The 25,949-nt window shown below is 39.4% G+C and overlaps 1 protein-coding gene across 3 annotated transcripts in view; it reads left to right on the top strand.

The window, feature by feature from the left end:
* The window catches only part of SATB2 (SATB homeobox 2), a 193,590-nt gene that overhangs the window by 68,765 nt on the left and 98,876 nt on the right, over positions 1-25,949 (top strand). For all 3 annotated transcript variants that reach the window (XM_040475780.1, XM_040475779.1, XM_040475778.1), the window contains 2 exons: positions 13,423-13,549; positions 14,711-14,834. In XM_040475780.1, coding sequence (XP_040331714.1) covers positions 13,423-13,549; positions 14,711-14,834 — 251 coding nt within the window. The remainder of the gene's footprint in view (positions 1-13,422; positions 13,550-14,710; positions 14,835-25,949) is intronic.

Below are 25,949 nucleotides of genomic sequence, written 5' to 3'. Positions count from 1 at the left end.
TTCCTTCCTTCCTTCCTTCCTTCCTTCCTTCCTTCCTTCCTTCCTTCCTTCCTTTCTTTTCTTTCTTTCCCGTTCCCATTCCCTTTCCCTTTCCCTTTTCTTTTCTTTTCTTTCTTCCTCTACTAAGTGTCAGTCACAAGGCTAGGGCATTCAGATGAATGAGATAGTCCCTGATTGATTATGGCTGGTTTTGAGATGTTTCCAAGCGTATAAGAACCACAAATTGGTAAATAAATGTCTGTGAGCATTTAACTTAAGTTTAACTTACTGTGAATCATACTGAAAAGTGTTGTATCAGAACTTAAAAGCTAATAACTTATTATTTGATTCTGGTATAAATTAAATTTAATGTGATAACTGGGTTGATAATTTAATTGGATAACTTGGGTAATTATTTTCTTCTAGTGTAGTAACATAGCGATACCATGATAAGCATAAAATAAACAGCCAGTTTTTTTAATGGATCATTATAACGTCAATATAATAATACACTATTGAGCAACTAAAAATGACAGCAAGCTGCAGCTCCCAGTCAGCCCCGAGGTCCCGAGGGCAAGTAACTGACACATTTACAACTATTGTATACCTGTACAGCCATTCTGTTTTTCACTCTCGGTACACTATTCAATAGATTACATGAGCTATTTAACATTACTATAAAATAAGCTTTATGTTAGGGGATTTTGCCCAACTGTAGGCCAGTGTAAGCGTTCTGAGCACATTTACTGTAGGCTAGGCTAAGCTCTAATGTTTGGTAGTAAATGCATTTTCAACTTAGGATATTTCCAACTTATGATACGTTTGTTGGGACATAACTCCACTGCAAATTGAGAAAATTCTGTACAAATATATCTTTAATGAGGAAATTACTTATTTGTGGAAGCATGTGGCCAATTTGTTTCTTCTCTTTGGCGCTATGGAAGGACAAAATTGATCCGAAAGTATCTTGTGCTAACAATTATGTTACTGTCTTTCATTAAAAAAGAATCTCTGGGAAAGTCACTCTTAGCGAATAATTTGAATGTAAAGAACTAATGAGCATAATTGTATTTATTCAAGTAGTAGTCCATTAGTAGTCTGTAGGCAGCAGCTTTTGTTATTTTACTAAGAAGTACAGTTGGCAAAATGATATTCAGTTGGAAAAAAATCCTGATTGAGCCATGTTCCCTTTTTTGGTTGATATGAAAGCCATTGTTGTTTTGTTCACCAACTGGCAGACCTTCAATTATCCTGAATTTAGAAGTTGTTTACTATACTTTGAAAGTTTAAAAACGAGCCCTCCCTGAGAAACAAAAAGCTGGGTGCTTGCCATTTTTTTTAATAGAAAAGTAGAATTTTAATGAAAGAAAAATCAACCCACCAATTCAATGTTGAGTTTATTTTCACAGTTTTGAAGGCTTAATGCGTGTTTAAAATGACAGTAATCAAAGCCACCATTACTGGGCCCCAAAGTATTCAAGCGGTGTTTTGATTTAGAATGTCAGAGCTACAAGGGGGACATCATCAGTAAGACTCTGGGGGTGGCATGGATTCCATGAGAAAGTTTGATTTGAGGATTTTTTAGCCCCTCAGATCTTTCTTTGTGTCTTCAGCCGCTGTCTAGAATATCTCTTGTGCTGGTTTTCCTGGATATCCAAGGTGCTAGGAGTGTACGAGCTCAATTTTCTGCTTGGTGAGGGTTAGCAGGATGGTGGGGACAGAGTCCTGGTAGGGAACATTGGGTGAACCTGCAAAGTAAGCTAGTGCTGCCCATGGATCATGGCAGAGTGGCCCAGCCTCCTTCCCTCCTTCCCTCCCAACCCCCTCTGTCTTCCTTCCTTGCCTCCTTGCTTCCTTCCTACCTACCTACCCACCCTTCCATCCATCCATCTCTGGGATGCTGTGCAGTAGAATGTGGTGGTAACATGGAACTGCTGACACTTCCCAGACGGCAGCATCTCCTGAAGACAGTAAATGGAGGCTTCAGAGAGATTAAGTGACTTGCTCCAGATTCTTTTGATTGCATCAGATGACTTGCCACCTTAGCCAGTGACATTTTAGAGGGTTCACGTTTTTGCTTAAGTAAAGGAAGTTTTCCCTTAAAAGCATTCTAAAAAAAAAATGCAGTTGTTTCTTCTTTTATGTCAACTTGCAATTCATGAATGCCAGCATATGTTTATACAATGCTTTATAATTTTCAGCATTTAGCTTATGTTTTATTATAATTACCATTTTGTGATTCAGGCAAGAGGAATTTTTTATTATTGGTGGTGGTGGGTTTTTGTTTGTTTGTTTGTTTTTGCTTTTAAATCCCCATTTTATGGAAGAGAAAATAGGGGCCCAGAGAAGTTAGATGGGCTGCCCACAGGTGCAGAGCTGCAGCACTGCACTGACAGGGGCAGATCTAAGACCTGCCTAAGATCTAAGACATTTCCTGATCTCAGTCTGCTGCTCTTCCAACAAAGTGGCTTTCTTGATACTTGACTGCTGTACCGTATGGGGCTGTAGCTAGAGTTGTATAAAACAGTTAATGACATGGTATACAGTTCAAATAAGATAAATGTTCCGGAGTTTATGCATAGATGGGGAACCATTTTCTTCTGCTTTTACCTTTCGGCCTATGCCAAATCCTGCACATTTAAAAAGAAACAGTTACAATGTAGTCCTGACCCCATTTTTTTTTCTTCTCATGTGCCATAGCTTTCTCCTTTCTCTTCACTTACCATACTTGACAAGTATGAGAATATTTGCTGATAAATTGGAAAAAAGGAACCTGGGAATCTTGTGATCTGTTTGCCCTTCTCTTGAAAATCAGTGGATTGATTTTTTTCATGCTTTTTACTGGACATCTTGGAAAGCACTTCTCAAACTTGGTTTATCCTCAGCATCTCCCGGGATCCTACCCCTGGAGCTTTATGTTCTAGAAGTCAGGGTGGGGCCCACAACTGCTCTAGGGATGAATTTAGAACCCATTCACTTAGTCTGACCACTCTCAATAGCACAGTGCTCCCTAAACTGCAAAGTCCTGGGGGAAACAATAATCAATTTCTGACCTTCACCTACCCTCCAGGTCGTCATCTCCAGCTGTCGGCCTAGCTATCATGGGATAACTAGGCATCTTGTCAGGAATGATTGCTAGGTCTCTACCATGGTTCAGTTGCCCATTGATTCATATGGCATTTTTCTAACATGGCTAAATATTTTAGGGGGCTCAGATAGACCATTGTCATTATTCATCACCATGTATGTTGTGACTGCTGATCTACCTTGGATTCGATTCAAAAAACATTTGCCTAGGGGCACCTGGGTGGCTCGGTTGGTTAAGCATCTGACTCATGATTTCAGCTCAGCTCATCTCACAGTTTGTGAGATCAAGCTCTGTGTTGGGCTCTGTGCCAACAATGGAGAGCCTGCTTGAGATTCTCTCCCTCCCCCCCATTCTGTGCCCTTTCTTTGCTAACGCTCTCTCTCTCTCAAAATAAATAATAAATAAACATTACAAAAATTTGCCTAATGAGCAAGCACCTTTGTATTGGATCCTTGGTTTCTGTATTGGAGCCATTAAAATGGTAGTGCCATATTTAAAAGTGTGGTTTGCTGTCTTTAAATAGTTCATTTCCCAAAAGTGTGGAAATCAGGGAATTTTCAGAACTTCTTTGAAGGTGAGCTCTCTGAAACCTGTAAACCATGTACATTATAAGATGTAATGGTAGCGGCATCCGGGTGGCTCAGTTGGTTAAGCATCTAACTTTGGCTCAGGTCATGATCTCGCCGGTTGTGGGTTTGAGCCCCGCGTCGGTCTCTGGGCTGACAGCTCAGAGCCTGGAGCCTGCTTGGATTCTGTGTCTCCCTCTCTCTCTGCCCCTCTGCCACTTGCACTGTCTGTCTCTCTTAAAAATAAATGAAACATTAACAAATTAAAAAAAAATAAGATGTAATGGTAGAGTCTATATGAAGATGTATTGAAAGTAAAAATCATTAAAATGTTCTTAAAGGATCCAAAACAAAAAGCCTTCAAAAAACCAAAAACCAAAAAACCAAAAAACCAAAAGCAGTTGCCATTTCGTAATAGTTACAGTCATATTTGCTTCCATGTCTTAAAGTTCCTTAACAAATTACTGTGAAATCAGGTTAGTTGGCACATGAATAAAAATGTACAACATAAATGAGTATATGTTTTTCTGCATATTATATGGCAACATTTTCTTTGATAATCAACATGCCATCATAATATTGCCCTTAAGATCAGATATTATGTAACCTTAAATTATAGGAAACAGAATATGCCTGAGGAGCAATTCTGGAATATATAATTGGGAGCATGCAGTTGATAGGGTTTCCAAAGGTCTTGAGTCCAGTGATGGGAAGCTAGGTCATCGGGAAAACTTACTGCAACATTGGAGCTCCCATCTGAAAAGAGTACATGTAATTAATTAGGATGGGAAATATGCGCAGCAACTGTATTTTTAGATCTTCAGTGGATACTTCTTACCCCAGAGGATGCAGAAACACTGGCTAAACATGTTATGAATAGCATCTGCTAGAATGTAGCAAAGTATGTTTAACAGAGTATATGTTTTCCCTTGTGCCTTCGATTATTGAAGGTATTTTAGGGGGACAAGTGCTAGAGGGAAATTTCTTTATGCAAATGTATTCCTGAATAGAAGGGAGAAAAAAAAGAGAAGGTTGTGTTACCTGCCAAAATTAATCCTTTAATTTGAAACTCTTTTAGATAGTGATTAAACTGAGAACAATAATAAGAAAATGCTATGCCAGATGAAGTAATTTTTAACCAGTGTCAGAAGCTTAGAACTGATCCCAGATAATTTCTCCTAACACTTTTCTTTCTCATTTGTCCTCTTTCCCCATATAATAGTTTTGAATGGCACTCTTATGAAACAAATAACTAAATGCCAACCATATTTTTTTCATATCCTGACCAATATTTTGGCTGTTTTTCAGAAGAATTGGAATTTTGAAAATTAAATAAAGGTTTTTAAAATACCAACTTCAGAAAGTTTTATTTAATTTGTGGAATAATCTTGTTCTCTCTCTTTCTGTTTTTTTTTTTTTTTAATAGGGTCTTTATTAATTTAGTCTAGTTACTTAGTGCTTATATTAAATAATCTAATAAAAGTCAGGGTTATAACATAACGTTTCCCAAATGTGAAGCAGCATCTATTACAGGAGACAAAATCTTTATGCTGCGAAATGTAAAAACCATGTATAGAATTACAAGGCACCAAATGGTACTGTATATATTTTTTAAGTAGAATGTTTCTGTAGCAGAAGGAGGTGATCAGCTCCGGAAAAGATTGGTAGACAGCTATATATCACTATAGTCTATTGAGAAAGTGCTCTGAATTCATATTTCAGGGTTTTTGTTTTTTTTTTTTTAAGTAAATTTTACCCCCAATATGGTGCTTGAACTCATGACCCTGAGATCAAAAGTCTCATGCTCTACCCACTGAGCCAGCCAGGCACCCCATATTTCAGAGTTTAGTGCTAATAATGTTCCTGATAATAATGTCTCCTGAAAGATACAGGTATGATTTAAGAATAAAAGTTAGGGGCACCTGGATGGCTCAGTTGGTTAAGGGTCTGACTCTTGATTTTTGTCTCAGGTCATGATCTCACAGGTTCATGGGTTTGGGCCCCATAAAGGTTTCCATGCTGACAGTGCTGAGCCTGCTTAGGATTCTCTCTCTCTTCCCCTCTCTCAACCCCTCCCCTGATCACACGCTCTCTCTCTCTCTCTCAGAATAGATAAATAAACTTAAAAAAAAAAAAGAATAAAAGAATAAAAATTAATGTTCTTAAAGAATAAAAAACCCCACCTTGTTTGTGTTTGTCAATAATGCCTGAATTGCTCCAGGTAGAGCTTTCAGCATGTGTGTGTGCATGTGCATGTGTGTATCTATTGATTTTTAGATAAATTTATGTAACAATATGGCTTCAACATTTATTCTGAATTGTTGAATTATTTATTTTTGTCTGTTGATTTCTTTTGTATTATTACAAACACGGGATTAAGTGTATTGTAGGTTCCCAGACAAGTATGTTTTGAGGTTTCATTAATTCGTAAAAGTTATAATGGTACCTGAAATAATGTAGAATGCCAGAGGAATGCTATTTCATTTTCCATTTACTTTTACCCCAATGCGCAAAACATTGGAAATACAGATAGTCTTTAAAAGCTAAGCAGAAGGTGTAGAAAAGTTCCAGTAAATTTTATTGGGGTATAGCTAAGCCATGCATTACAAAAGAAGACATGGACACTTCAGAGACCATCTTTGTTTTGCCTTTTTTTTCCTTTCCTCATTGAGAAGTCATTCCCACCACAGGTTTAACAATAATAACTACAATTTATGCCTTTATGCTGTTACAATTTGATGATATACCACTGTCAGGCCCGGGTTAGAAACCCAGGCTGAGTTATTATATACTGCTGGGTAGTGATTTCGTGTGAACTGATTTATGGATAAATAATTCTATGTTCTTATTATATGGCACAGACAGTTTTTAATTTCTTTAACAAAGCATAGCTGAACAACAGAAAATTATATGCTGTACCACAGGGACACGGCCACCGAGGAGGATAAACTGATGCAATCAACGTCATGAGTTCTCCCGTTTTTACAAGGGGCTCCATCAGCAGTTAGTGTATTGTGGAAATAATACTGTGAATCAGAAGCCCCAAGGCTTAGCTCTGAGGTTGGGGTTTTTATTGATGCTCCTTTGCTGAGATCTCTTGCAGGGAGTTATGAGGTATATAAGCCCCAGCTTTTAGATATTAAAGCTAATGTCTCGTTTTTTCCCATGCTGAATTTTCACTTTGCTTTAATGTTAAAATGCACCTAGAATACAAGAAAATTATTTATTGGGCTGTTTTGTAAGAATACGGCTGATATCGTGCTGGCTTCGTGTATCTGTCTCATAGATTGACTTGTGGGCTTTATTTTAGAGTACCCCCAATGTATAACTGTTTTATCAGCACCATCTATGTGCCATGGCAAACCACGAGAATTATCCTCATGTTCTTTCCGGGCAATCTGTCGCAGGCCCTCATGAAGTAAATATTTCTCATTTTTGAGGCACGGGGAGTAAAAGCTATCTCTTTGGTTTAATTTAAGAGTGGTTTCACTTAGCTATATATATAGTGGTAATAAGCTTTTCTACTCAATTGTGAGCTCCGTAATTACAGGGATAGTGGGTATAAGGGCTGTCTTTGCATCATAGTGAATTGTGCTGGGGAAACAAAAGAAAAATTTGTTGAATGAATGGATGATTTGTGCTTAGTACAAATTTTCTATTTGATTGATTATATTGTATTATCACTACATTTTATTTTATGCCCAGAAGTGACTGACTTTCTGAAAACTTGAATCAAATATTGATGAACTATACCGTGTATTAATCACCATTCTTCTTTTCATAGAGTTAGAGGTAAATAATACCAATGATATGGAGTATACTTCCACTGAGAAGAATACGTGGATTCTGTGAGATAGGTTACAAACTGATAAAAATAACAAATGTGAACACAAAGAGCATTCTTGAGATTTCTTTTTGTGATAGGTCAACTCTTTGACTCTGGCAGAATACTCCATCGGGAGAGTAAAAAAAAACTGGTTTCCATTACTGCATCTTTTTAATTTTAGACAAAAAGTGCCTCCATTTCCAACCTAATTTTATGTCAGTAATGGGAATTTACCTACAATTGAATTTTATCATTTGGTCTAAAGGCATTGTACAAAGAGTGTGTAGATCCTTTGTATTTTGGCGAGCAGACTTGTCTGGATAGAAACAATTTTATTTATTATATTGTGCTCAATTCAGTCACATTAACGTTTTTATGAATTTAAAACCCCAAATAAAGTCCCATAATTTGTGACTCAAAGACCTTGAAACTGCATCTGTAATAGTCCTCAGCACCAGGTATTTTGCAAATGTTTGCAGATGATAAATTCCTTGGAAATAGGAAAGACAGACTTGGGAAATGGTGTCTCTGAAATGGCACTGTTGTGGGAGATCGTTTTCTTCTAGAGAAGTCTCAAGTGTAGCTGGCTTTTCAGTCTTCTGTGCTTGTCACCTGTTCACTCGTTGGTCTTACATATTCTGTTGTTTAACATTAAATATCAAGTCCCTGTCTGATGTGTGACTGTGGATGAACCATTGACCAGGCTCTTCAGAGGCTCATCATATGTTTGAACATTGGCACATAAGCAGAGCTGAGAAGAAAGGTTTTTGGTCCAGTAGCTAGAGAACTTGTCAGATGAAGCCCAGACCTAGTCCTGGCTGTCATCCACTGATGTGCTTGAAAAGTCATTCTTCAGCTCACATCCAGGTATAACACTAACCCCTTGCTGTCCTCATGAAAATGAACTAATGCTTTGAAAAAAAAATACTTCACAAATTGTAAAGTAACATAAAAGGGTATTGTGATAAAGTAAGTTCTTTATAAGATACACAGATTGACCAAGAATATTTCCTGCAATGCTATGTAGAGAAAAGGCTTGGTTGATCAGGGTTGGAATTATTTTCAAGGAGAATTTGAAGAATGTGTATGATTTCCTGAAGTGAATGTTGGGGATCCGTACTCCGACTGAGTGTGAAATGTATTCGGGGGAAAAAATGGGAACTGTCGTTTATTGAGCATTTACTATATGCCTGGCTGGGCTTGAGGGGTGTGTGTGTGTGTGTGTGTGTGTGTGTGTGTGTGTGTGTGTGTACGCACGCAGGTGCCCCGCATGCATATACCACTATCTAATTGAATCATTAGTTTTTCTCACTTTTCAGATAGGGATTGTAAAACCTAATCATAAAGCATGAGGTTTGACAATTCTATTCGTATACTTACAGTTATGCAGTTTTTCTCCAACACTGCAAGTCAGATCTCCCCAGCAGGTACATGGCTTGTTCTTTCTTCCTCATGCTCCTTTGCTGCACTGTAACAGTCAGTGGGGTCTGTATCCCAGTGGGGGGGAGCTAGGAAGAGGCTGCTAGTGGTTATATTTAGACACACTTGTCTGGACTTTTCAGCTCTTTTCCCTTCTTAGAATGGTGCCTTCTTTTAATCCACCTGCACTCACTATAGGTCAATCTTCCTATCACTTTGCTTTGGTCATGTTACATCTACACTAAAAAATCCCGAGGATCTATTTTCCACAAATATTTACTAATCATTCACTGTGGGTCAATCCCCAGTGCTAAATTCTCATTCTCATTTAAAGCCTTGTGGCACCCCTCAAGGGCAGACAGTGTTTTATCCCCATTTTACAGATAATGCAAACAGACTTGGAGAGACTACACAACTTCCTCAAAGTCTCATAGCTACCAGGCAAAGGAGCCTGCACCAACTCTAGGACTTGCTCCTGACCTCTGACCTACACAATGTGTTACTGAGTCAGGCATTCGAGGCCTTCCAAAGTTGGAACCAGGCTGTTTTCCAGTCTTTTCTGTGCCTCATACCTGAACCATTGTGATTTACAGGATTCTAAGAAGAGTGAGAGCATGGTATTTGAAGTGAACTGGTTTTAGTTATTGCCTGGTGATACCACCCATGGTAATGCAACCCTTCTGAACTTCATTTCCCTTGGAGTTTTGAAAATAGATATCTAGGGGTGAAGGTCCGATGGAGAATTGGAGATGCACTTCCAATGTATCTGGTGGTGCAAAAAATGAGAGACTGAAGGGAAAGAGATTGTTGCAATGTTTTTGTTACTTTTAAAGTAGGGGAGATCTGAACCTACTTATGGGTGGAAGGAGAGGAGGCACTGAAGAGCAAGGATGGAAGAAATGAGTAGGGAGGGGAGGAGGGGTGGAATAAGATAGGACAGGAGGGGAGAGACATAATTCATATGCAGTCTCCCTTTTTGATTTAAAATAATGAGGGCCTTTGGAGTGCCTGGGTGGCTCAGCTGATTAAGCGTCTGGCTCTTGATTTTGGCTCAGGTCATGATCTCATGGTTTGTGAGTTGGAGTCCCGAGTCAGGCTCAGTGCTGGCAGTGCAGAGCCTGCTTGGGATTCTCTCTCTCTCTCTCTCTCTCTCTCTCTCTCTCTCTCTCTCTCTCTCCCTCTCTCTCTCCCTTTCTTTGCCCCTCCCCTGCTCACACTCTGTCTCTCTAAAAATAAATAAATAACATTAAAAAATGAGCGTCTTTTACAGGCCTATGACTCAATTAAAGATTAAAAGATAATAATGAAATCATTAAAAAAAAGAACTTTGAGTCCACATTTGTAAAAATAAGTTGACAATGTCTTTTTTTAAAGAAGCATTAAAAATGTCTAAATAATTACTGTAAACGGCCAATTGTTGAGATTAATTGTATCCAGGCTCTGTACTAAGTCAGGGCTTTTCATTCAATCTTCACAGTATTCCAAAGTGGCCACTACTTCTGTTGTTCCATTTTATATAGAGAGGCTTGAGGTATGGAGAAATTTAAGTAACTTTCTGAGGTTACATCGCACGTGGAGGAGCCAGGGTGTGAACCGAGGCAATTTCACTTGGAAGCCTGCATTCTTAGTCACTGTTATACTGCTTCCCAGCTTGATTTCCTCAATTAACATTTGACTTCTAGCCCAAGTAATATTTTTATCTATTTTATATTGGGGAAGGAAGACTGTATCTAAGGAATGTATTTCCAAAGAGGGTTAATGCATCAGACAAAGCGCCTGTTTGGGGGGAAGGCTTATTAAAAAGAGGTACTCCAAGGAGAGCAGCCTTCTGGACATGGCTGTCTCAGCAGACCTTGCATGCACCGACCCTGGTAGATAGGAGAGCAAAGAACGTGACTTCTGGGACCATGCAGGTGAGTTAATATGGTTGAGAAAGGAGCACGTGCCACTTCCCATTGCCTGAATGTAGCATGCCTCAACAGCTCTGTTTCAAGATGCAGAAACCAACCTGTAGCAGCTGCTCTCTGTGGAGGTATTAAGTGTTGCAAAGACACCTGTGTGTGCCTCATTCCAGCCCAGACAAGTCTTCTTCCGGCTCATCAAGGTGGGGGGCAGGGGGGAGGTAGAATTTACCTAAATGGAGATTAGATTACCTAATTTCCATGAGAGTGATTTGTCTGTCATATCCTGCAGAGAGCCCTCCCCCAATACCCTTTTTTGTATTGAAGTACAATTTACATACAGTAAAATGTATGCATATTAAGCGTTGCATTTGATGAATTTGACAATTTTTATACCCATGCAACCACCAGCCAAACCAAGAAAATCCCCTTATGTTTCTTTCCAGTCAGTTGCCCCTGCCGTCCAGAGGTAACCGCTTTCTGACTTCAATCCCATAGGTTAGTCCTGTAGTCTTGCCTGTTCTTGTGTTTTTATATAAATTAAATCTTACAGAGATATTCTGTTGTGTCTGACTTGATTATGGCATATTTTTCCCGTGGAATACTACTCAACAAGAAAAAGGAGTGAGCAGTGACATACACACTGCAGAATGGGTGAACCTCCCCTAGAGTTGTGCACTGCACAATGACAACTTCTGGAGTCATTTGCTTCATGTTACCTTTGTCTTCTTAGTCACCAAAATACCCACGAAATCGGCTTCCTCCACTTGTCATGTCTATCATAGGGCACAATTGCTGACTTCATTTTTCTCCCCTCCAGTTGCTTATGACAAAATACTGTGCCTTTAGACCATGGTCAATTTATACTCAACTCATGGGCTATCTTGATAATGATTTTTTGAAAGGGATTTAAAATAATGTAGTGATTTTTTAAAAAGGAAATATGTTAGCCATGTTGCGTGTTATCTTTTTTAGTATTTTCAAATGTCAGAAAGAGTAAAGGAAGCCAGGAAGCAGACCCAGCCTCTGATGGGTGCTTGTCCAGTGAGCCCTGGATGTTCATTTCACAAGACTGCTTTATGCTGCGTTGCTGTGCACTTTTCATTGTCATGAGAGAGAATGTTAGGAAAACTATCCCCACAAGAAAACAGCTTTTCTTGGCAAGTGAAATGTGACTTAAGGAGCCAGAACTGGAGACATACGGTACTATGAATGAGAGCTGTGTTACTTTATTGGATCTGAGTCCAGGCACTATTTATACTGCAGCATATTCAGCACCAGATTGTTAAATCTTAATACTGAAACAGTGCATCATTTTAATATTTTTGTTCTGTTTATTCCCTGTTTTCAAGCATTATGTCAAGCATTGCGCATTCATTGATTTCATCTTGGACAGGACACGCCCTGACCAGAAAGTTCATTTCCTATTATTGGAATTTTACCCCAGAGCTATAAAACATTATTTCGTGAAGCTTTTAAAAGTTCATTTGGGTATACAGGTGTTCTCTGTCTTTGATGTTAAAAAATATTTTGAAAGAACACTGTAGTTGGACCCACCTGTATTGTCAAAAATTTCTATTTCTTTTCTTTCACCAAAACAACTGTTTTAGTGGAATGTATGTATGACAATTTCTGACACCTTGGGGACCATTGGGCTTTTCACAGCATACAAATAAAATTTTTGTCCCTCTGTGTTTGTGAAATGGGTTTTTCTTTATTTTTTCTTTATTTTTCTTCATCAATGTTATATGTGCCCTATGGACACAGATATATGGACCAGATAAGATGCATCCATCTTATGACTAAGTTAGAATTTTCACCACGTGTTGCTGAAGCTATCGGAAGAATCTTCTTGTCACAAGGGTATTCCTAAAATCACTGCTCTATATAGTGTAAGTTTGACCAGGATTTTTATTCTCTCTCCATTGTCATGCATGTTTACCATATGCAGCAGGAAACCCACAGGGAAATGGTAACCATTGTCACTCTAAAAAGAGCAGAGGAATAAAATTAAAAAAAAAAAAAAAAAAAAAGGAAGCTGAAGGCATCTCTGCTATTTCTGATCTGTGGTCAGTCATTGTGCTATTGGAAAATAACCCCTCTGCCTGGTGAAACACGAATCTGGAAGTGAACTCTAACTGGTTCATCAGCTCCAAATGCTGTTTGCACTGGGGATCACACCACAGTCAGGATGTGACTGTGTGTGTGCTGAGCCCACACACAGGAATTTTCTTGTACAATTCAAAACCAAATCTTATATTTACTTAAGGCTTGCTTTTTTTTTTTTTTTTTTGTCTATGAAATCAGCAGTCCGGTATATTTAGCATCAGTCTTAAGTTAGAATGTGAAACAAGACTTTGGGGGAAGGAAGTATCCGTATGGTTTTCTAAGTAATTTAAGAAACAGGAAAACATAAAAGAACTGATTGTCCATGATTAAACCTCAATCCTTTCATTCTCATCTTCCTGTATAGTTAACTCAGTTGTCGGCCAGAAAGAAATAGGTTATTGCACTGGGTTGTAAAATATCTCTGAATGGGCCTTGAATGTTGACTATCGAATGACCTTCTTAACATTGAACAAACAATGAGAAGGTTTAATAAATAGCAGAAATGTGTTTATTATGTTTTTCTTCTCTTTGCAGGAATAATCAAGCTGGGGAGGTGGAACCCTCTCCCTCTCAGCTATGTGACAGATGCCCCCGACGCAACAGTGGCCGACATGCTGCAAGATGTCTATCATGTTGTGACGTTGAAAATCCAATTACAAAGGTGGGTGTCTCTGAACATCTGCCCTTCCGCACTCGTGGAGCTGCTCCGTCACTCAGAGAGTCACTGCAGAGATTAGCACGTCCTGTCTTTGTTGATTTCTAGACACTGGATGAAATGAGAAAAAAAGGAGAGAGAGGAGGGACCCTTCACCAGGCATCTTTATAGTCCACATTCCAACTGTTTTATGTTTTGTTTTCAGAAGCAGTGAAGTGGTAACCTAGGGGAAGCTTGATAAATCATTAAAAATCTGTGGCCCTTAAAGGGGAACTTTCCACAGCCCCTAATTTAATGGGTTCTCTGTTTAAACACTTAGCACATACAATTTGAAGAATAAACACTTCTGCTGTTTTTGGGCTTGTGTTTTGAGGGCTGACTTCTGTGCTAGTGTAGCAGGCTTCCCAGGAAGGTGCTGGCACTGGACATCTTTTTCTTCCCTTTCTGGTGGCTGCCTCGAGGAAGCACACTCTACGGCCTGCAGAGGTTCTGGAAGTGATTTTATTTTTTCAGGTACAGCATCCAGAGCAAGTTATGCCTCTAAAGAATCTAGAGGTTCTCTGCAGAGTCTTGTATTGTAAAGTGCCTATAAGTCATATGGTTTAAGAGACGTTGTCCTTTAGTGAAAGGGTTTTGAATTTGCTCATTTTGGAGAATCTGTACTTTAATGGGTACCCAACATCCCCATCCTTGCCTAGGAATGCTTTAGTGTTCTATCTTAAAAATTATTTTTTGGTTAGGAAAGCAACATCTCTGAATCGTTCAATGAGAGCGAAGAGTGGGCCTTCACGCTTTGAATTGAAAGGAACATTTGTTTACATTTAGCGTTAGGGATGTCCAATAACTGAACTTGTATTGTGGAAGTTTGTAATCACATTGCCATGCCATTCCCATCAATAGATTGGAAAAGCCATATTTTAAATCGTTAACAGTTCTTCATATCTGAAGTGACTATTTTTCTTAGAGAGACCGAGTGGGCTTTGTCCAAGTCCTAGAGAAGCAGTTTTGCTCTCCTTCCCTCATGTAGGGCCCACACGGGACCCTGATCTTTAGCACTTTTCCTACTGCTGGCACAGGACCCAGGAGCAACTGCCACACTCAGAACCCCCTGCAGCCAGGGTCCTTTGTTGAGGTCTGCATGGTGTTCATTCTTGCTCTGTTTCCCAGTTGTTCGAAGTTGGAAGACTTGCCTGCGGAGCAGTGGAATCATGCCACAGTCCGCAATGCCTTAAAGGAACTGCTCAAAGAGATGAACCAGAGCACATTAGCCAAAGAATGCCCTCTCTCCCAGGTCAGTATATCCAGGTGGGGTTCTGGGAATCGAAGAAAGCCACTGGTGGACTTTCTTGCAAGAGGGGCATGCCTGCTCAGACAGCTGTCCTCTATCTTTTATTATAGTTACTCTGCACTCTAGGTGGAAAAAACATGGAGGTTGTGGTGTTTGTTTTTGTTTTTGTTTTTGTTTTTTTGTTATAGAGTAGAAGTTATCACTTCCCGAGAGCTTTGATGTAATGGGCATACATGAAAACATTTCACATTTACAGTCTTTAACTTCTCACGTGTATCACAGGAGGTAGGTATCAGTGTCTCCACTTTATCGATCAGGAAACCAAGACTCAGAGAAGCACTTTGCCTTCCCAGGCTTCCTCAGTAGGCTAAGTGGCAAGTTGAGATCCTAATCCAGACCTCCCCTCCCAAGGTTCAGGCTCCAGACCATTCATTTTTTAACTTATTCAATGGAGTGAGTCAACTATGTCAGACCCATCTTAATTTTTTTTTGTTTAGTTTTTGAGCATTTCCCCTGGCTAGCAAAGAAAGATGATCTTTGCATCACATACATTTGTATAGTTTCTGCTGTGATTCTGCCACATGAAAATATATCATGAGAAAAAGAGGTACTCCATTTTTAGTGAAGCGATGAGAAGCTAAAGCCACCAAAATATGAGGTTGACAAGATCAAAGGAAGGAACAGAGTGGGAAAGGGCTGCCTTTTCCATTTGTGTTCATGGGCAAGGGACCCACTTTTTCTAATGATGCGGTAATATTTTGGTGGCTATGGTCAGCGGCTTAGGACTGCTGTGAAATGAACTCGGGTTGACATTGTTTAAAGCTATGAATGGAAATCCATTTCCTGTGTGAGTTGCTACACTTGATTTAAGACAATGGACTAATTACATGTCTGTCAAGTTCAAGGGAAGGTGACAAGAATGTAGAAACTTGATGTGCCCTGATCTGTGTTCTAGGATAATAGAGTCTTTGGGGGGAAGCAGGAAGCCTGCTGGTTAAGAGCATGCATTCTGGAATCAGTTAGATCTGGATTCATGTCCTGGTTTACAGGCCTCTATGACCTCACTTTTACAAGCCTGTTTCTTTGTAAGTAAAACCAGGATAGTAATAGTTCTAAGTCATATAATGAGGAGTAAATGAGATAAATCACATAAATTCTTGGCCTGGTGTCTGGCATACAATGATGTTGCATAAACAGTATCAGCTATTATTTAAAAAATTGTTTTAAGTTTATTTATTTTGAGTGAGAGAGAGTGAGTGGGGGAAGAGCAAGGAGAGAAGGAGAGAAAAGATCCCAAGCAGGCTCTGTGCTGTCAGTGGGGAGTCTGACATGGGGCTCGATCCCATGAACTGTGAGATCATGACCTGAGCTGAAATCAAGAGTTAGATGCTTAGCCGACTGAGCCACCCAGGCACCCCCAGTATCAGCCATTATTATTGAGACATGATATTGTTGGTGTGAACTGAATATTTTTCGTGTGTGTTGTGGAGCATGTTTTAGAATTTAAATCCTCTGAGATGCTATTAATCTTTTTCCCCCCAAATATTCAAGAAGGTATGTATCTGAGTAGTAGGTAGCTAGGTAGAAAGGAACACTGGTATTTCTTGACCATCAGTTATGTACTTAATCTTGTGCTTACAGCTTTCACACAGGCCACTTCAGTACCTACCTGTAGGTATGTATCCAGGTGCTAACACTTATTGCTAGGATTTTCATTTATTCCAGTGTGATTGTTTATGTAGTTATAAAAATAAAAATTTGAAGTTATTCTGATCATATACAGGTATTGGATAAAGAAGAGTTAGGAAAAATAATTCATTTGTCCTGAATTTTACAGTCACAGTTAGTTAATTGTTTCTTGGATTTATATGGAAGTCAAAATGGGCTTTACTTGGAAGTAGACAAGCTCCTAACTTAATATCACCAATTCAGAATTTTATCCAGGGCTGTTAGAGCCAATGGAAATTTGGCCATCACTGATCTATCATGATTATCAAGTTTAGTTATCACTGTAATATGTGGCTAGAGAGACAGCATGAGTGGAAAGAACCTAGACTGGGAGCTGAGAGCCCTAGCTGCCATCTCCCCCACTCATTTATTTTTGCTGGGTGTGTGACCCCAGGCAAGCCCACCTGCCTTGAGGACCTCACTGAATTCATTTGTAAACTGGGCATGATTGTTATCTATGCATATTTCACATAATTTGCAGGGTTGTCTTGAGGTTTGATTGAGACCACCTTTATCCCCACCATGAAAACCTCTTTTTACCCCCATTTTCTATTCTCATTACTTGCCGTCACACCCCCTCCTCCACCCCCGCTGGTTGCCCAGCCTGAAAAGTTTCTTCTCTGTCACTCTAATGTTTGATCCTGTGGATTCTACTGCCTTCATATCTGAAATCTTCCTCCTTTGTGCCATTTCCTCGTTTAGACTTAACCACCTTTTAACCTTTGTCCCATCATCTGCTTTTCCAACACTGAGAACTTGCCATTTCCGCCTCTGCAAGCCTCCAGTGACTGCCTCTGCCCTGCCCAAAAGAGGTACAGACTGCATTAACATAGCCTAGAAGAATTGTTCACATGACACCATCCAGCCTGACTTCTCACCGGAGCCACCACCTTCCCCTTTTTACCTGCATCCTCTTTGTGCTCCAGACACATGGAATTAATTACTTTAGAACATTTGCCATTGCTCTAATGTCACCAAAATATTCCTCAGGGTGGGAGCAACCCTTAGCATTACAAGTCTAACAAAGCAACTTCTGGTGATATTTAAAAAAAATCATGCAAAATTTATATTCTGCTCCATATACCTGTGTTTTTGATATTTGTTTTTGATGCCATAAAAATCACTTTACCTGTACTTCTCCTTCTGTTCATGTGAGACTGGCCTTCCAGGGAGATACACCATGCTAATGTCTGGCTTTGGTAGCCCTGTACACAATGCTGGTGTTGTTAGGGTCCTTCAGTTTGATCCTTGCTTGCTTTTACATATATGATTTCTTCTGGCTAGTATGCAGTGCTCTCTTGTACTTGATGAAGTCACCTCTCAAATTCAAGGTGGAAAGTCACTGCTGGTGAAGTACCCTGACCTCCTGGTTGAAGCAGTTGCTTCTGCTCTTGGTGGACTTTTGTATACACCCCTGTCACAGCGCTTATCACAGACTGTTATCAGTGCTACCTGCTGGTTCTCATCACTTGCTGGACTGCCCCGCAAGCAGAAGCCATCTCTCGTCCACCAGCACTTCCTCAGCATTCAGCACAACATATGCCTTGCAAGTAGTTGTTATTCTGATGCACAAGTTCTCAACTTGGCCCTGTTTATCTTTGAGTGAATAATTCTTTGTGGTCGGGGGCTGTCCTGTGTGTTGTAGGATGGCTAGCATCATCCCTGGCCTCCACCCACTAGGTGCCAGTAGCATGCCACCATCCCTCCCCCACCAGTTGTGACAACCAGAATGTCCCCAGACATCGCCAAATGTCCTATGAGGGGAGTAAATCACTCTTGGTTGAGAACCACTGCTGTAATGTGTTTAATGAATTAAATATAAAAATGTTTTAGAAAGTGCTATAAACTGCAAAGTTTTATTATTTTTATGGTGTTCTTGGCAGCTCTAAAATGTTTTGAACTAGAAACACTGAATACAGTAATTGGGTGGTTGATGGCCAGTACATTTTCAGTCAAACAGGTCTCAATTCTATTACTTAAATTTGGGGGGAGATTTGAATTAGGGTTCTGGTATGCTGTGTGATTATGGAACATCTTATTGGAGTAGTCTTCAGTGAGCATGGACATATAATATGGGCCCCAGCATCAGTCCTACGGCTATTACCCTTAAACAGTCCAGATTATTCACTTAAATTGCATAGCTCAGTTGCCTTTCAGGGTGGAAATAAGCTCACCTAGTTTGTTTGAAGTTGTCATAGAACAGGTGCATACATTTTTAAGGTTCAATCTATGTAACGTGAAAAAGAATGCATTTTTGTTCTGAGAAGGTGAAACATAATTCGACAATGTATTCCATCAACATTACTGGGGTCCTAGTTAGGAGTCAGGCACTTTGCAATGGGTTGGGGATGCAGTGGGAAAGATGAGAGAGAAATACAGCTTTCAACCTAGGAAGACGAGAGTGGAGTATCCAACACTACCTACTTCAATGCAGAAAGTAGGTTAGTGGACTGTGTGAAACAGACTTAGCTCATGAGTAAAAAAAAAAAACGACTTTTTTTGAAATAATTTTTCATTATCCCCAGGCCAAACTGTATTAGGTATTTCCTCTCTCAGATGTGGTGATTGTATAAAGGAATGATGGTTCAATGGCCGGTATCCATTTTCTTGAACATCCAGTGTCCTGCAGTTCAAAAGAGCAGCCTTTGAAGGCAGGAGAAAAGAAAAATGGAAAAGTCCATAAAAGGGCAACAATTACAGGCTGAGGCATATATATTTAAAGGGAGGGAAGTCATGATTTAGCTGTTCTCTGTCTGGCCAGATAGGTTGTGTTTGTGTATCTGTGTATTTATTTTTGCTTTCAGCTTTCCAAATGTGCTTAGGTGCTTACACCCTCATCCTTTTCCTCTGATGTTCCCCTGAGTTACCACTTGCAGCCTCTCCCTGACGGGGACATATAGTCTGTCCCAAGTATCCTAACTTACCATACGTTAGGCATAGGTCTCTTATTAGATAGTCTTCTTTAACCGTTCCAGTTTGGAAACATGAACACATCTTTCTGTGGCTTACTTGTTTTTACTCAAGGAAGAGTTAAAAGAAAAAATCCCAGGTCCTTTGGGTGTTGATCCATTAAAATAAGTAGAGCTAACAGGACCTTCCTTGTCTACCTCATAGGTTATTATGATGATCAAATGGAAAGACTGAGGAGACAGTCTTGTTAACTTAAAATTGCCACGAAAGAACAAGTAATTTGCAAATGCATATACCTTCCAGTGCTTTCCTGCAACCCCTTTAACATCCACATGTTCTCTGTGACTCTAGATATATTTTTTTAAACTTATTTTTGTGGTAAAAATACATAACATGAAGTTTATCATTCTAACCATGTTTAAGTTTATAAATCAGTGGCATTAATTACATTCACAGTGTTGTGCAACCCTCACGTCTGTATTTTTCCAAAACTTTACATCATGCCAAACACAAAGTCTGTAACCATTATGTAATAACTCCCCATTCCCCTCTCCACACCCAGATCCCCAGGTAACTTCTATTCTGTTTTCTGGCTGTGTGAATTTACTTAATCTAGATGCCTCATAAAAGTAGAATCCTAGAATATTTGTCTTTTTATCTGGCTTATTTTGTTTAACATATAGATATCTTTTTAAAGTAGCTCTTGGAGGCACCTGAGTGGCTCAGTCAGTTGTCCGACTTTGACTCAGATCATGATCTCACGGTCCGTGAGTTTGAGCCCCACCTTGGACTCTATACTGACAGCTCAGAGCCTAGAGCCTGCTTAGGATTCTGTGTCTCCCTGTCTCTCTGCCCCTCCCATGCTCATGCTGTGTCTTTCTGTCTCTCTCTCTCCCCTGGCTCAAAAATAAACAAACATTAAAATAAATAATTAAATGCTTCCCTTTAAAAAATAAAAATAAATAAAGCTCTGTTCCATGCCCTTAACTGAGGTTTTATGGCTAAATATTTGAGGAACAAAATGACTGGCACAAGTTATTGAACTGTGAAAATGTTACTAGATTTCCACTATGATGGTGATACAGTGTTTATAGTCTTTTTAAGACATAGACTGTAGGATAATTATTTCTGTCATCCTGAGCAAGCCTTGCTCTTTTGGGGATCATTAAAGGACTAACACAAATCTACAATATGCTAAAATAATTGGGCAATGAACTCAAGCAGCTGGTTGGGTTGGTAGAAAACACAAACTGACTATGTGCTCATCTACAGTCAAGTGGCTGATCACCTGTGTGAACCTGTATTGTCTTAACCAGTTGCCAACTGTCCCTTTCATTTAATCTTCAATTCACATATGCAGTGGGGATGCATCCTGCCTTGTGTCAACCAGTTGCCAACTGTCCCTTTAAGTTGTTTTCATGTGAGTTTGTTTTAGTTCTAGGCCCAACCTCATGACTCTTGTTGATGGAGGCTTACAAGTGACAGCTTGAAAAGAATCCCTCGCTGGGTGATTGCCTTCAACGTATGAAATGATTGCATGGAGAGGAGAGAGCAGACACTCATTGAGTCTGTCTCTTGTGCTAGGCCTTTTACTCGAATCATCTCTCTGAATCCTTCCAGCCCTCTGAGGCAGGTAGCAACATCCCTCTTTCACTGCTGAGGGGGCCACTAGCAGATAAGCAAGCCACTCAGCCACGCCTCAGGGGAGGAGCTCTCAGAGGTAGTCCTGTCCTACTCCAAAGCCCAGGGGAAGTGTTTCCTTCAACTAGAATGGCAAAGTTTTCAGTTCTGATAGTATAGCTCAGAAGCGGCAATAGAAAGGGAGAGCAAAAGGCTGCCAGATAACATTAACTGAATTTTTCATGGCAAAGTAATTCCTCCAAATCAGTTTTTTCGCTTTAGTGTACTTGATTGAAGTATCATTATAATCTCATGTTTAATATGTAATTTAGCATACCGCAAAGCAGAATAAAAAAGCTGAAAATGAGCAAAGAATGCATATATTATTCATTGCCTGCATCATGCTCTCTGCTGTGTAGACATGGAAAGGGAAGCTATGAGATGCAGCCTCGCTCCCCCCACTTGGGCGCTCCTCTTGCTAAGACAGGGCACTCCTACTGACAGACGTGTAACCATTCACTTTGGTTTTAAGATGTTCTTTTTTATAGCAAGTGTATTATGTGTCTGCAGCTTAGCTGCTCTTAGTATAACACTGCTATTCAAACAAATAAATCTCACTAAGCCAAGGAGAATGTGGTAAAGGATATCCAATTATTTTACCTTTCTTTTCTTGGGGAGGAAAAGGGGGTGGTCAGGTCTCTGTCTTTCCAAGTGTATTGTACAAATCATTTTAACCTGTGTTTAATGTTTTGCTTTTCCTATTACGTTTTTTTTCTAAGTTTTTTTATTTCATCTTAGAGAGAGAGAGAGAGAGAGAGAGAGAGAGCGCGCGCGCACATGTGCATGGGAGGGGCAGAGAGAGAGGGAAAGAGAGAGAGCATCCCAAGCAGCCTCCATGCTATCAGCACAGAGACTGATGTGGGGCACGGACTCACGAACTGTAAGATCATGACCAAGAATCAGATACTTAACCAACTGAGCCACCCAGGCGCCCCTCTTATTAAGATTTATTTTATTTTTTATTAAAAAAATTCTTTTTAATGTTTACTTATTTTTTGAGAGAGAGAGGGAGAGAGAGAGAGAGAGAGAGAGAGAGCAAGAGACAGAATCTGAAACAGGCTCCAGCCTCTGAGCTGTCAGCACAGAGCCTGATATGGGGCTCAAACTCATGAACCATGAGATCATGACCCGAGCTGGAGTCAGACCTTTAACTAACTGAGCCACCCAGGTGCCCCTAAATTTGTTTTAGGTTCTTTAGTTTTATCTGATTCTAACCTCTGTAACTAGCCCCTCTAAGGAACCTGTGGTCACAGCTTTATGTTTTGTTTTTGTCACCTTGTTTCTTAGTCTGTTTGTAGTATCTGCTACTGAGTTTGTACTAGCTGATGGAGGTAGTGGTGAATATTTCCTTTCTTTCATTAATTAACTTCTCTTTTCGGAGACTCCTAGAATAATGTGGCCTGGTGGTAGTGTCTTTTTATGGTGTTTTCCATTGCCGTTTTACTTTGAGCAAGATGCTTCTTCATTCTGAGCTTCTTGGCCCTCAGTTTCAAAAATGGAACTATATCAGAGGTGACATCTATTCTCTGAGCTAGTCAAAAACAAAGAAGTGAGTTTAAAATTTGTCTCAGGAGGCTAAAAGAAAATTTCTTTTTAGACAAGGCAATCTATTTAACTATAATAAGTATTAAAGCGATGTATTTTATTGTTTAAACAATATCTGTTTAAAACAGTATAACATTCTCTTGCAGTTAGGCATGTTGGAAATTCAAATTGGCTAGTAAACTTTAAAGTGACTGATTCTGGTATATTTTAATTCTTCAAATACCTTATTTAATTTTTTTTAAATAACTTTCAAATATAACTGGCAAACTATGTGTAGGAGTGACTGCAAATGAGGAAACTTACATTTTATTCTTCACTTAAAATCTTCATATTTAAGATTTCATGATTAATTACAAAGGAGCCTGAAATTTTCCAAAAGTTTCTGTAGTTGGGAAGACATTTTAAACCTTCTATTTATTTTAACACATAATATTTTTCATAGCATGGCTTGGTCTACAATTACCATTCATGGAGTGTTTATGGCTGTGACCGAGGACCTGAAGGGGCTGCCTGATTGCCCAGTGTATGTGTGCTCTCCCGTCTCCTTCCCACAGCCCACCACCTTGCCAAGTGAAGCTTGCTCAGTAAATGCAAGGTCATTTTAATATAAGCCTCAGTAAAACATAATCACTTTAAGTATTAAAAAGAATAATACACATCTCTTTCTGGTCATTTGTATCAGCATCACTTTATACAACCTGTGTGCTCAGGAGGTGGTTACATTCCTGGTTGAAAAAGCCCACTCAAATCTTTGTTCATATGTTTAAAAAAAAAAAAAAAGTGGGGATCCTAAAAGTCCAATTGTGTGGTTGCTCTAGAATTATTGTAAAACATAAAAGAGCAATATAAAATACAAACCTATATACATATTTTTAAAAAGCAGTAAATGGAAATTAGATTTTTTTGGCAGAGTGGAAAGTAGGGGAGATTTTAATCATTACTCATCCCATTTTTGCAGCAACTGTATCTCATCAGGTCTAAGATGCTGTTGATTGTAAGATGCATCCCAATTTCAGTGACACTGAAGTATTTTAAAAATGTGATTGTAGAATGGATGAAATGTGGTAAATGCAGACTCTCTGCCCCAGGACCTCTGGAAAACATATTCCGTGTAGAGTAAAAGTATGTGCTGGGTCTGTGTTAGCTCCTTTCAGTTTGTGTATAATGAAGTAAATTTTGATCTTTTACAAACAAATTGACACTAAGATGACCTTAATATGTATCCAGAATATTCTAGTGAGGCCCAATGGTTCAAACTGACTGTGGGAATGTAGTAGTCTAATTTAGGGTTAGAGAATATTCATGTTTGAAAATGGAATAATAAGAAGTAACATGACCTTTTGTCTAAAATATCCCCCAGATGTACCTCTTCTGTTTTGAAGTCTCACTGAAGATGAATTACAAAAATTCTTATCAGTGGAACTAGCTTGAGTGTCAACTAAATGTAAAGACCTGCAGGGAATTAATATGAATAAAATGTGCCACAAACTCAGAGAGACCTTTGAGTGACTAAAGATTCTCATTATCTAGGAAAATTTCTTTATTTGCTACCTGATTCCTTTGCTCAACTCATATTTTAAATCTATTTTTCCCCCGTGTGGTCTGTAGAGATAGAAACTCATTTATGGTAATCTGGGGGAAAAGAATAAATCTGATTGAGGCTCTGGGTAGCCAACTTCTCCTTTTTTAAATGAATTGTGTGAACCTGACTCTAGCATAGAATCTGGTGATGGAGACCATGAAAGCCCAGATATTAACTTCCTTGCGACATAGATTGACTCTGGCCTTGTGCAGTGTCAATGAAATGCATCTGGAGCAAGGACAAAATAGGCTAAAGACTGAGGGAAATATGGATTCTCTGGGGCCACACTGATGTGGGTTTGTGGCCTAGTCTTATGGGCTAGGAAGTTGAGGTACAGCTCCAGGTAGTAACTGAGACACTTTGCATTTTAGTCTGCTTTCCAGACCACTTTGCAATAGAAGATTTAGCTCAGTTTCCTATCATGGCCATATATCCTGTGCCTTTCTAGAAGATAACATTCATATAAACAACATACAAAGATGACAAGTACATTTGCAATTATTCCTATACACCAGTGTGGCTAGTGCATCTATTATTAGGCTGCTTTCATGTTAAAATTTTCATTATTATGACATTTCAGTTTGGCATTTTAAATTTTCATCTCTGTCCCTTTTCATCTGTTCTATTTCAGGGACTCAGATGTCCCACATCAGAACTGTGTTAGACATGGGGGGGAGGGGGGGAAGGCGGGGAATGAAACAGACACAGTCACTGTCCTCAAGGGTTTCACAGACAAAGAGAAAAACTCAGCCTAGAGAGGAAACTAGCCCAGCTAGCCAAGAGACTTCTTTACTTCTTTGTTAATAACACACAGAGCAGAACCCTGCCTCAGGAAGATTAGGATTCCACTGATCCTCTAAGGCAGTAGGTAAGGCTCTGGTAGTTCTGTGATACACTCAGGTGATACTGGCTCTTTGTGTTTCCAGGGCTGTGTTCAGATCCTCAGATAAAAATGGTTTTCCTAACTATCTCCACTTAGAGAACAGAATTGTTATTTAGAGATCAGCAACTGGGAGAGGTTAGCCATCTGCTATGTAGAAAAGGCCAAAGAGGTTTCTGTAAATTGAATTAGGACTCCCCTCCCCCACCAGTACTGGACAGTGATTGAAAAAGAAGGACTCTGTGGGCTCACCGACACAACTTTTAAATGGGAGTCTATGCAGTACTGTCTGCTGATGTTTGAACCTCTTGGTAAATAACTTACTATTGCCTCAATTTATCGTTATCTTTTTTATCTCCACTACTTTGTAAAAATATCATTAGAAGTTTTGAGATTTTGCTCAGCTGCTCCACCCATATCTTTTGAAAAAAGATGGGATTTCAAGGCGATATAAAACTTTACAGAGGTCATTTGGATCTCTTGAGTTTATGTCCATTTGCTTTTAGACAGAATTTGCTGAAGTAAAAATCTATGTATAAATCTGTGTCTGTATTATCACAGTCAATTCAGGTGTAAGTTAACATCTGTCATAAATGTTGGTCCAAACATGCCATATTGACTGAAAACATATCTGTAGGAAATTTCACTCAAGGTGTGCAATTATAATTTAATTTTTTAGCAGTAGGTCAGGTTCTGTGCTCTTCCTTTTCCTTTTCATCCCGATTACAAATCAGCTAAAGGGTAGACCTGAGGAGGGACAGGGGATGAAGAGCAAGAAGGAATCATGTACTTA

The sequence above is a fragment of the Herpailurus yagouaroundi genome, unplaced genomic scaffold, assembly GCF_014898765.1.
Source record: "Herpailurus yagouaroundi ecotype Mexico unplaced genomic scaffold, PumYag 140, whole genome shotgun sequence".
Taxonomy (NCBI): domain Eukaryota; kingdom Metazoa; phylum Chordata; class Mammalia; order Carnivora; family Felidae; genus Herpailurus; species Herpailurus yagouaroundi.
This window is presented reverse-complemented; position numbering and strand designations above follow the sequence as displayed.